Here is a 12,433-nt window from a genome sequence, read left to right as displayed (position 1 = left end):
AGCAACGACAGGCTGCGCGTGCCCAGTGCGCTTATGACCGTGAACGAATACACAAAATCACATCCTATGTAGCTAATTGATGGTGTTGGCAACTCAGACAGTAATTACGTGCCTCTTTAGGCATTACAGTTCATTACTATTATTATTATTATTTCTATGAGATGACAGGTGCTCATGTTCATAGTGTCTCATTAGAAATGGATGTTTGTCCCTCTCAGAGTTATTTCTATAACTGTTTTACAGTCTGAATCTAAATGATTCCCTAACTCCGTTCCACAACTCTTTCAAAATTAACGTCTCCTATAAAGTGGCAGGTCAGTAGTCAAGTGCTTGCCATAACACGAGTATGAATGATTAATTTTTTATAAATAAGTTGAGTTGTATATGAAGATCAGCTGAAAGCAATTTAGTTTTCATCAGTGGTGTTTTTCCTGACCTTTATTCATTGCGCCTAAATACTGTCAGGTTTTAACGTGAGGAGATTATGGTGATGCTCTTGAGCCCACTGAGGTCATTTATAAATTATGTCATCACATCCCTAGCCTGGGTGCTCTGGAGCTGTATGTACCACATCCCCTTGAAAGTTCAACATGGCCTCCTGTAATCCTCTTCTATCCTTAATCTGCGCTGTCCCGCTGCATGGGCGACCTCCCGTGGTCAGTAGAGGTAAAGAGAAAAGTGTCAACTTGCATCCATTTTTGTAATTCCAAACACTTGTAGCAAATGGGGGAAACGCTTGAGTACTTCAAGCATTAACAACTGTAGCTATGTGTGGTAAATTATGTGTCCTTTTTTTAGATGATTATGATTTTCATTTTGAAATCCCTTCCTTTTAGTTTTGTTGCAGTGTGAATTGGGGATTGCAAGTTGATTCTTCAATGTAAAAGCCTGCCTTTGGATATATGGCTACCCCTACATGTGTTTTTTGCTGGAAAATGCCAATCTTTGCTCAATTGCAGAACAAACTTCCCTCCACTTTACAGCCCTCCCTCCAGTTTGTCCATGGAAGACCACATTTAAAAAGTAACCCCACCTGAAACTTCACAAAGCCCAATCAGCTAGAGAAATGTCAGAGCAGACGGCACACCCTCTTTTGTTCAAAACCAATCAGAGTGGAAGTGTGGCATTTTGCCCGAGGGGAAAACTTACCCCTGGATGCGTTAATTACGCATCACTTAGCTGTTGCCAATGTGTTCACAACGGAGGATCCTCTTTTGGGTTTTTTACAACGACTGTCTTCATTCTTTGGTCAATCTAGTATGGAAAGTAGACAACAATGGCTTACCAGGCTGAAAAATGAACTTAGTAACAGTCCTCTGGTATCAAATGTGGCTTTTGGCTTTATCCTCATGGGACTAGAGAAGCTGGTGGAGCTGGAGTTTGAGTGTCCTTGCAGTCCTAAATGGAACGGATTGTTTTCATCAGCATTCTTCATCATTCCTGCCGTCATGGCCTTCACTTTGATGCTGATCATTCAAGGATGCAGATGTGATATGTGGTGCAGGAAAACTGTGTCCCTCTCCAGTTTTGTTCCCGCTATCGTGTGGCTGATTTTATTGTTCCTCGATGGCCAATACTTTGCTTGTGCTATGACAGACTGGGAGGGTAGATTTGTACTAGTTGACAAGGCAGCTCCACAGAAATGGTGTGAGCCAATTAGAGAGGGAGATGTCACCACACAAGAACTAATGCTCCGCTCACAACAGCTGTTTGTGTTTTCTCAGGTGAGTAGATTACTTTTTTGTTAATAAACCACTGTGTATGATGAACACAATGAAAGCACTTATCTCTGAGTATGCACTGTATAGAACATATTCATTGCTGTTACATCTGTGAAAAATTTTATAGCTCTGTTAATAGACATTATTGACCAACATGATGCCTTTTATGTTGATATTTACTAAACAAAGTGGTGCTCCTCTGTACCCTAGGTTATAGGCATAGTCCTCCTCATTTTCATCTGTGTGGGTCTCATAGTGTATGTAATCAGAGAAAGCTGCCAACAAGAGGTGGAGATGCAGGATGCAAATGTAGCTGAGCTCACTGTGCTCAGGATGAGCTCTCTAAGGACCCGGACATCTTGAGGGGACACACACCGCCCACCACGCCTGCCCTGCTGGCACGGATACTTGTAAATACTTGGAACAGACATTTACTATAAGTTTTTGTAACTGATGTACCATTTGAGTATTTTCCTCATGGAAGCGGGATATACAGTGCCTTTTGAATAGCCACTGATGCTGCCAAATGAAGCCTCATAAATATGCATATAATATCAATATTAGTGAAAACTCTTATTGTCCTGTAATGTAATGTGAGGGTTTTTTGTTTGTTTGTTTTACCTAAACTTTGTGGTGTGTTTTGAGAAATATGGTTCTCTTTTCGTGTCTTGTCTGCGAAAGCTACATAAAGTAATGGATTAGTACATCGATCGCCAATTCAGCTGATTCATCTTTTTTATTAGACTACTTCATGACAAGCAGCACAAGGCAGGAGCCAGCAAGAAGAGAAACTGTTAAGCACCATTACTTTCAATAAAACATCTCTTTGTTTTTTGAATTTTTGTCCTTAGCTAACTAGCTCTTAACCCCAGTATTATTTTACTGCACACATATGTGCATTTAATTTTTAGCATGTTTGTTTTTGCCCTTAAAAGTGATATTTCACTTTGTCATGTAATCAAGTTTTTTAATTTTTTTTGTTTGTGTTTTTATCTTGACACAAGTGAAATCCACCAGGCAGCTAATATTGATCCGACTAATATTAGTTGACTTGTACTATTGTTTTTTTAATGTGTGATTGCTAAAAGAAGAATGTGAAAATTTCACTTCTCTAAACTGAAACTTCACTTCTTGTTTTCCCTCCTGTAGCCAAAGATGTTAGACCCCCGTTATGTTTACTTTTTGGTAACAGTAAAAATTCAGACTTAAGTGAAATTCTTAATGTTTCACCTGTTTCCCATTGACATACTTTCTATAACAATACTTCCTGTATGTTTTTTAATCTTTTTGTAATAAAAAATTTATTTATTGAAGTAAAATACTCTATATGGTCATTTGTCATAGCCCTTATAAACCTGCGGTCTTGAGAATTTGAGTTGTCTTTCAGTTTGATCAGTTCTTGAAAACAAAACGTAGCATCTCTCGAGCTTGCGTTACACAAATTATGTAGTGCTAGATAAAATATATTATTTGAATTAAAAAATGCTCTTGTAAAATTACTCTTTAGGACTTTAGTCAAATTTAATGAATAATTAAGCAATTGGAAAATTGTTATCCTAAAGACTGGTGCACCTCTGCAGCGTGAAGATCTTTACCGGGTCTCACAAAGCTGATGGTAATAGCAGTAGTTTAGCTCTGAATTGTATTTTCTTTCACTTTAAAATGTTCCCCAAGTGGCACTTAAACCTATTAAGTGTTGAAAATGTAACATGTTCATCCTGAGGGATGGCTTATTCAAAACTTCCTGTTTGGCCCTGAGGACGTTGTTGCCTTTATCTAATCCACTCCCCTCACTCTTAGACACAGCAGGATGTCATATTCATTGGCCAACTATTGTAGTCCCACAACTAGGAATCTCAAACTACTTCATTTCTTTCTGTCTTATTTTTGTTGAAACGAGTGGTAAATTTGGCTTACACAGGATGAATGGTTTGTAACTTCTAGTAATTTCAGTGATAAAATGGCAAGTGGTGTAGCTGTTTGTTATGAAACCTCACCTACAAGGGCAGTGCAGTAATGCACTGGTTAGTACTGCAAGAATTTTTCTGGTTCACTGGGGCCTTTCTGTGCATAGTTTGCATGTTCTCCTCTGAGCCTGTGTGGGCTCCCTCTAGGTGCAGCTTCCTCCCATGATCCAAAGTCATGCTTGTTAGGTTAATTGGTGATTAAATTGGCTATAGATGTGATTGCAAGGTTGTTTGTCTCTAAGCGCTTACCCTATGATGGGCTGGTGACTTGTCAAGGGTGTACCCTGCCTTCGCAATATGTAAGCTAGGATAGGCTCCAACATCCCCTGAACTTGAAGTGATGATTTTCTTAACATGCATCCATGTTCAGTAAAATCCATATAGACTAGTTTGACTTTACAGTACAGTATATCAAAGCGCTATAAATTCTGAAAGACACTGAAATATACTGACAGGATATAATTTAAAGTAGTGTGAAATACACTTAATCAAATATGGTCAGGCTTAACTATGTTATTTCTTTACTAATAAAATGCACAATTTTAAAAGAATTAATTATTTGTATCTTCTTTTTCTTTTCCCCATCAAATCACAGTACCACAAGACAATACAACATTTTATGATTTACGTGTGTTTAAAGTTTTACATTAATTGCCATTTTATTTCTTTTTAATCACGTTTACGCTTTGTCCCCAGGCACATAGAGCATAGGCATTTTATTAAGACAGCAAAGGTGCCCAGAATAACCAGTACAACTGCAGCTAAGAAAAGTATCACATCTACAGAGTGGTAGGAATACCAGGGCAGTTTGTAGGATTCAGTTCTTAAGTGAGCTGCACCTTTGTGTCTCATGACGAACTCTATCCAGAAGAGGGCATTGTCCAGTGGCTTTATTGGCTGATCTCTGTGCAGCCTGGAAAGTCTCTGCATGTTCATCCTGTAGGAGGGATCAGTCAGGACTTCCATAATACCTTGAAAGAAAATGTCTTCATTCATAGTAAAAACATCTATGACTTTCCCTGCTCCTCTTTCTTTGATTCTAAATAAATTATCATGTTGATCAAAAACCAGAGGAAGTCCTAAAATAGGGACTCCATGATAAATAGCTTCTTGAACACCATTTGTTCCCCCATGAGCCACAAAAAGTTTTATTTTAGGATGCCCTAATAGGTCACTCTGTGGCATCCAGTCCACCAGCAAAGTGTTGTTACCCAGAGTGCCCGGCCTGTCACCTTTATACCTCCAAATGACTTTCTGGGGTAATTTTGCAAAAGCTGCAGCGATCCCTTCAGCTAATTCAGGGGGTAGTTCTCCAATCAAAGTTCCCAGAGACATGAGGATCACACCATGTTCTCCAGAACTCTGCACAAAGTCCTCCAAATGTTGTGGAAGCGGTTTTGCTGGTTTGCACTGGAACCCTCCCATATAGATAACATTAGGCATGGTGGGGCGAGGAAACTCGAACACAAAATCCACTCTCATTAGCCACAGGTCAGCTTGAAACATGGAGAAGTAGTCTTTGTCTGGACCAAAATATTTTTCAATGAGGTTCTCATAATGTGGTAGCAAATACTGGGCAATTTGATATTCTGCGAAACCAAAAATTAGGACATTTAGCAGCCTCTCAAAAAAGCTCATTTTATCAGATAGCTCAGTCCCTACCATGGGAACATAAGAGAGAGGAGATGGTGCAATTGAAAAATGGCCTTCACCCTGACTAGTCCATCTAACATTAAAAACAAGAGGCAACTTGAGGTATTGGGCAAGTATGGCACCTGTTGGTGTGGTAGGATCTGTCAGAACAAGATCATATTCTGCATCCTTTATTGACTGTATGAGCTCTTTGTTTTCAAAAAGCCCTTCAATCAATTTGCTTTGTTTCTTTTGCATTTCAGAGGCTTTTTTTGCTTGTTCCATTTCCAGTTTAAAGCGTTTCCAGACAGACATCCCCCCCCCTCTGGATGTCCAACAGTTCCGCAATAAATGCTGTTAAAAAGTCTTCATCAAACCCTGATTCCATATCGAGCGTAATTGAACTATAGAATGGGGAGGATTCCTTGATGTACCAGCTGTCTGTTGAACGCACAACAGAAACCTGGTGGCCCCTTAGATGTAGTTGCTGAATAATGACATTCATATTTACCCAGTGGCTCCCATCCACTGGAAAAACAAGCACTTTCCCAGCATGAACCAACGTTGGGCAGAGCCAGCAGAAACTGATCAGAATGCAGGTCCAGTGCATTTTAATTCTAAAGGTTGGAAGAAAGCTCATTATAATCTTCTTTTTTATTAAACAATTACTTTTCAATACAAGTAGTGTTAAAAATTTTATTTTAATTTTGCGTCAATAAGCTTTATAACTGTGTGTTTGCTGTAGTATGTGCAGCCTTCTCCAATCAGTTTAATACAAAAAATGTAAAGAATAATAAGCTGTAAAATCAAACTTTCAGTGTTTTCAAGTAGCCTGTGAAGTCTATAAAGTAACTTAGGTTTTTAGCATATAAGCTATTAAGTTAAGTAACCTGTGTCCCTGAAGAGAATTCAAACCACAGGAAGAACGTCTGAGGACCAATTAACAATTAACTTGAAAATACATATAACTACCAGTCCCAAAAGCTATTAGGTTTTTGTAAAGGTAGGTAAAAATATATTGTTACCTTTTTAGCAGACTTTGTAATTTCACATTCAGTTTTGCCCGAGAGACCAACATGCACCAACCATTAGAGTTTTAAACCTAAGCAGGACTTTGGTACTGCAGTATCATGCTCTTCTAAGCACAGGTGATAAGAAAGTACAAAGGGGATTTAAAGCAGTACGTGATGTTTGTCGTATGCCCATCGGTTACCAAACTAAGACTGAATAAGAAAAACCTTGTTTTCAAAACTGAAGGGCTACAGATGTTTAATGCTACAGAGGAACATACACCATAACACATTCAGGGTGCAAAAAGCTTTTGTTTTATTGCAATTTTGTAATTCAAATTCATAGAACAACTTATAGCCTTGAAGGTAACTAGTTTTGTGGTCCACAGTCCTCAAATATGTTTCTTCTGATCTAGAAAATCCACACGTTATAAATAATCCTATCAGAAAAACATACAGATAAGTAGATTTTTTTCTTACAGTGATTCCCAAAGTGTAGCCAGTAACCCCTGATGGCCCACAAAGGTACTTCAGAAGACTACGGGAGGTCATGTAAAATAAACATACAGGATATGTATATTTGCATACATATTTGCACATATTTGATTTGGCAGATTTTTATGCTGGATGTATCTCCTACCGCTCTTGAACCAGAGATCTTTCATGTTTTAGACAAATGTGCAAACCACTACTGATCTTTATAATAAAGAAATATGAAAAACAGTTAACTTATATGATGGTCAACTCAAGTAAAGATGGGCTAGAGAAGATTTTGGGTGCAGCAGTATGAACACTGGGACTGACTGAGACAGTATTTCTGGCAAACTGGGAATGACTGAGAAAAAAATCAGTTTAACTAACCACAGCCAAACTGACTGTGCTGTAACAATGTATCAACATATATGAAAATCACTTTTAGTCAGATTTTGCTTTTCTTTTCAAACACAATCTAAAGCAAAACCATAGTAACATAACAAAAAATAACAATGTAAGTAATGCACTTGTTAGTAAAAATAATATGACATCTAGAGAGTAGTAGAAATACCAGGGCAGTTTGTAGGACTCGGTCCTTAGATGAGCTGCACCTTTATGCCTCATGACAAACTCAATCCAAAAGATAGCACGATCCAGTGGCTTCATTGGCTGATCTCTGTGTAGCCTGGAGAGCCTCTGCATGTTTATTGTGTAGGATGGTTCATTAAGGACTTCCTGTATTGCATTTTTAAATATTTTCCTGTCCAAATCTGAAACATCCAAAACCTTCGCAACACCTTTTGCTCTCATTCGGGATAAGTTGTCAGCTTGATCAAAAATAATGGGAATGCCAACTATTGGAATCCCATGATATATAGCCTCATAAATCCCATTAGTTCCTCCATGACTTACAAATAGTTTAATACTTGGATGTCCTAGCAGGTCATTCTGCGGCATCCAGTCGACTAGTAATGTATTGTTGCCTAGAAGCGCTGGTTTGTTACCTTTATACCTCCAGATCACTTTCTGAGGTAACTCGCCAAAAGCTGCAGCAATCTCTTCAGCTAAGTCAGAGGGAAGTTCTCCAATCAAAGTCCCTAGTGACATAATGATAACTCCATGATCTCCAGAACTCTGCACAAACTCCTCTAAGTGTTGTGGAAGAGGTTTTGCAGGTTTACACTGGAAACCTCCCATATAAACAACATTAGGCATGGTGGGTCGTGGAAACTCAAAAACAAAGTCCACTCTCATTAGCCACAAATCTGCAGCTTGAAAAAGGGAGAAATAATGCACACCTGGTCCAATGTAGCGATTTGACAATACAGAATAATGTGGTTCAACTATTTGCTTGTACAGATGCATTCTCGTAATGTAAAATAACATGTTCTGGACCCTCCCAAAGAAGGTCATGTGATCCGTTAACTCTGAAGGTGATAGTGGAACATAGGAAAGTGGAGAGGGCGCAATAGCAAAGTGGGCCTCACCATGAACAGTCCATCGAGCATTAAACACCAATGGCACGCCAAGGTAGTGTGCCAGCAACACTCCTCCGCCATTAGCAGGATCTGTCAAAACCACATCATACTTGGCATCTTTTAAGGACTTCATTAAATCTTCATTTTCAAAGATGAACACAATCACTTCACAGACTTTTTTGTGCAGTTCATAGAATTTGTCTTTTAACTCCATTTGTAAAGCAAAGTGGGACCATGCAGACCCCATGCTTCGCTTAATTTTAATAACCTCAGAGACAAATGCACGAAAAAAATCTTCATTTCCACCACCATCAACATCCACTGTGATTACATTGTAATGTGGAGACGTTTTACTGATGTACCAGCTGTCTGCATTCCGAATCACTGTCACATTGTGCCCCTGCAGATGGAGCTCTTCAACAAGTACTCTCATGTTCACCCAGTGGCTTCCATCATGTGGAAAAACCAGAATTTTTCCAGAATGTGCGACAGGAATAAAAACAGTCAAAAAAGAGAAGATGGAAGGCAGTGACAAAAACATCTTCAAATCTTCATAAGCGCTGTGTTCTGAAATAGAAACAGAGGTGAAAAACAGGACACACAAATCAGAGAGTTGTTACTACGATATCACAGCAAATGTGTGCACAATAGCCAATGATATATCAGGATAACAGAGAGCTACAGTGATTTTCCATTCAATTGTCTCTTTATTTGCATGTGAAAATTCCTTCTGACAGCCCTCACGTGTATGTAGCACATGGAGCCCTCTCAGGAAATTAGAGTGCTGTGTGGTGCCAAGAGCTCTGCGTGCATTCTGTGTCAGATCCCAGTGTCCCTGAGCAGAAATTATTTTGTAAGCGTGACTATGTTTGGCATCTTCCTCTTAAGAAAATAAGTAATCTCTGCGAGTTTAAGAGATCAAATGCATCTATTTTCTTATATATTTTAAAATGTTTGGATTTAGTTTGGGAGATTTATAATCTCTCCACTACCTGTCATGGCATTATCTGGCAGTGGTGCACAAAAAAAACACAAAAAAAACACAAAAAAAACAAAAAAAAAACGGTAAGGGTAGTTTTCCACACTTTCTTTTGTGTCAAACCAAAAATAAAAGCTATAAATGTTATGCTTACATCACAAACTTTGTTGGCATGTCAACAAAGCTGTCTCTTTAAAGTGCTGTGACCCAGATAAAAGCACTGAATGCAAGTCATTGAAGATGACATTTCTTGGTTTCAGATGTTCCTGTTTAACCAGATAAGTATGCAATGAGCCGGAGATACAGTGTTCTGAACTGAAAAAAAGAGTTACGTTACAATAGCTATGTAGATGTGGTTAGGTATTTTTGTCTCTCATACAGTGAGTAAACAGTGTCTCATAGAACACAATGGGCCCATGTGCATTTAAACCCCCAGTGCCTTAAAGAACAAAAGCACAACTTAAAAAGTGATTCCTTTACATGCGTGTCTCTAAAAATGACACTGAAATATTGCCAAAGATTGCAGAATTTAGATAGCAGATTAACAAACAAAGCATATAAAAAGGGTAACTGTTGGCACTTGTCAAGCATATCTTAGCAATGACAGTTATGTGAACACGTACATAGACACTCACTAACATGTTCTCAGCAGTTAGTGCTGTGTTTGATATGAAAAATGAACACGGCTACACAATAGCATAAATAACAGCTTAACTTACAGTTAAATGCTCTTAGTTTTGTTGTACGTCTCCTTCAAACTGACAAGGCACAGTTGGAGTGGGTTAAGTTGAAACAAGAAAAAAGAACACTTCCTGGTTTTTTGTTTTTTTGGCCGCACCCCTGCAGTTGTGCAAAGCCTGTGACGGTTAAGTTCTTGTCTTTTTAAAGGGAAGTTGTATTTTGGGCATAAAGAAAAGTAAACACTTAGCTCTAAAATGACTATCTTGAATATGACTCTACATTAAAAGGCAGGCACTGATCCAAGAATTATGTGTTCATATAGATCTGTGCACAGCTGTAAATAGAGACTCTACCACGTGTGAAGCATGTTTATTGTATTCAATAAGTCATGCTTATAGAAAGTCAAAAGATCATTATCACTGTGTCTAACCATTTAGCCTGAACTAATCTATCAAATCATCAACCCATCTATCCAATTAACTTTTAACTTTAATAATAAGCTCTTCAACATATTGGCAACCTGAAAATGGATGGATGAATGAATAGGTATAGACTGTATACCTTTCTACAAATACTGGTTAACATTCATTTTATGAAACATGAAATCGTCCATAGCAGTAAGGTCAACTATGATCTTTTTTTTTGCGTTGATTTTCAATTTAACAAGCCTTACTGCGTGATAACAGCTCTGCAGTTACTACAAGCGTTTTCACACCTAACCATGGCTTTGCGCAAGCACTTTCATAAAGCACTTCTTCTTCTTAAACTCACTTAAACTTCGTCTTGGTTAGAAAACTATCAATTGGTGCATTACCGCCACCAGTTATACAAAAAAAAAAAAACCCAAGTCAAAAACATTTGTCTAAGATACTGAATACTGAATAATACTCAGTACCTTCAGTTAAAAGGACTAGATGTTACAGTCCCTGATAAGTTCTTTTGCAAAATATATAAGGTCATATAATTATTTAAGAAATAAATTTTTTTAAATGGCCTGTATTTGTATAGCTAAGTACCCCAAAGCGCTTTACACGTTCAGTCATCCACCCATTCAGGTGACGGAAAGCTACATGGTAGCCACAGCTGTCCTGGGGCGCACTGACAGAGGCGAGGCTGCCGGACATTAGCGCCACCGGGCCCTCTGACCACCACCAGTAGGCAACGGGTGACGTGTCTTGCCCAAGGACACAACGACCGAGACTGTCCGAGCCGGGGCTCGAACCGGCAACCTTCAGATTACAAGACGAACTGCCAGCTCTTGAGCCACGATCGCTCATTCTTTTATTCTTTTAATTCTGTTTTATTCGATTTATTCTTATGATCTGTTGTCTCGTCTTGGCCATGGTGATCACATTTTGCTATGTGGTGCTTTCTTTGTGTCACTAATACGTTGTGTAATCCAAACCCGAGTTTTGCTTTATTATTCAGCTTCATTGTTCCGCGATTCGATTTTTTCATACTGAAGCTGGTAGTTATAGGCTTTATTTGTGTGCACACTCCTCACCAGTGCTGGGATCGTTACTCGGAAAAAGTAAAGCATTACACATTACTCCTTATTTTTACAGACGCGCGCACGCACACACACACACACACACACAAAGGGAGAGAGAGAGAGAGACACGCTTTCTTTCACTGTTTGCATGACCACAAAACCGACAACACAAAGTTGAATACCAGCCTAAAGAAACGTCAAAGCTACTTTAAAAAGACGTAGAAATGGAGGCTACAAGCCAGACTGCTCCTCATTACCTTTGTTGCCTGTTGAAGAGCAGGCTTCTTCGCTAGTTCTGAGCCAGCATGCTGTCACTGCAGATGCTATGAACGAGCCGATGTTGTGTTGACAGTCTAATACAAGTGTTTTATGTTCTGCTGTTGCTCTTAATTATCACGTGCTTGTCCTTTAAATAAAAATAAAAAGTATTGTTCAAACCTCCACGCCTCAAAAGTTTTAGACTGCTCCACCCATAGACATACATAGGTATGTATGTCTATGGCTCCACAATTTCCTCCGCCCTACACAGGAACCAAAATCAGCTGACTATAGCGTCAACGCGCAGGAAGAAGACACGTTTTGTGCTTTTTGTTGTACTTTTTATTGGCTCGGCGTACCAAATCGTTGTAATCAAAGTATCGACATAAACGTTACCCGATGTGATTACTGAATTTAGTACAGTAACCCGTCACGTTAATGAGTGACAAAAATGCAATGCGACGGGAGGAACGCGTTACTCATAAAAACTATGGGAGAGTCAATTTTGAAACATTAACAGAAACTGTCCTCAATGTGTAAAGGGGCGGTGACACCTGTGTCACTGTGGGTGCTTAAGGGGTTTAAGTTACATTTGCAAGTAAAATCACCGACATTTTTTGTATTTCAGGTGAATGCTACAAAGTAAAACTGACAGCCATTCAGTTGTTCATTCATTGATTCATTCTCTCTTAAGACTAAAAGGACTATTCTGTGTCCCGAGTACTATGCCAGCGCCATTCT

General features: G+C 38.9%; 2 protein-coding genes and 1 pseudogene across 3 annotated transcripts; 1 reads left to right on the top strand and 2 right to left on the bottom strand.

Annotated features, from left to right (window-relative positions):
* Positions 1 to 679: 679 nt before the first annotated feature.
* LOC120440274 (calcium homeostasis modulator protein 6) lies at positions 680 to 2,954 on the top strand. The gene is made up of 2 exons (XM_039612544.1): positions 680 to 1,724; positions 1,932 to 2,954. The coding sequence occupies exons 1-2, from the start codon at positions 1,260 to 1,262 to the stop codon at positions 2,082 to 2,084; spliced, it is 618 nt and encodes a 205-aa protein (XP_039468478.1). The 5' UTR covers positions 680 to 1,259; the 3' UTR covers positions 2,085 to 2,954.
* Positions 2,955 to 4,357: 1,403 nt separating this feature from the next.
* LOC116325559 lies at positions 4,358 to 6,391 on the bottom strand (annotated as a pseudogene).
* Positions 6,392 to 6,604: 213 nt separating this feature from the next.
* Positions 6,605 to 11,949, bottom strand: LOC116325570 (UDP-glucuronosyltransferase 2C1-like). 2 transcript variants are annotated; one of them, XM_039612506.1, is made up of 2 exons: positions 11,692 to 11,949; positions 6,605 to 8,849 (listed from the first exon to the last, which is right to left on the bottom strand). In XM_039612506.1, exon 2 carries the CDS (start codon positions 8,821 to 8,823, stop codon positions 7,246 to 7,248), a length of 1,578 nt encoding a protein of 525 aa, XP_039468440.1. In that variant the 5' UTR covers positions 8,824 to 8,849; positions 11,692 to 11,949; the 3' UTR covers positions 6,605 to 7,245. The 2 variants fall into 2 exon arrangements, with proteins under 2 accessions (XP_039468440.1, XP_039468442.1); XM_039612508.1 differs by lacking the exon at positions 11,692 to 11,949 and adding an exon at positions 9,981 to 11,682.
* Positions 11,950 to 12,433: the final 484 nt, after the last annotated feature.

Source organism: Oreochromis aureus, linkage group 1 (genome assembly GCF_013358895.1).
Source record: "Oreochromis aureus strain Israel breed Guangdong linkage group 1, ZZ_aureus, whole genome shotgun sequence".
Lineage (NCBI taxonomy): Eukaryota > Metazoa > Chordata > Actinopteri > Cichliformes > Cichlidae > Oreochromis > Oreochromis aureus.
The sequence above is the reverse complement of the archived record's forward strand: the minus strand, read 5'-3'. Positions and strand labels throughout refer to the sequence as shown.

Bases quoted from the DNA above. Each gene is read 5' to 3' on its own strand.
- LOC120440274 (XM_039612544.1), top strand. From the start codon at position 1,260: ATGGAAAGTAGACAACAATGGCTTACCAGGCTGAAAAATGAACTTAGT. The intron at 1,725-1,931 runs GTGAGTAGATTA...TCTGTACCCTAG, and splicing joins AGCTGTTTGTGTTTTCTCAG to GTTATAGGCATAGTCCTCCT.
- LOC116325570 (XM_039612506.1), bottom strand. From the start codon at position 8,823: ATGTTTTTGTCACTGCCTTCCATCTTCTCTTTTTTGACTGTTTTTATT.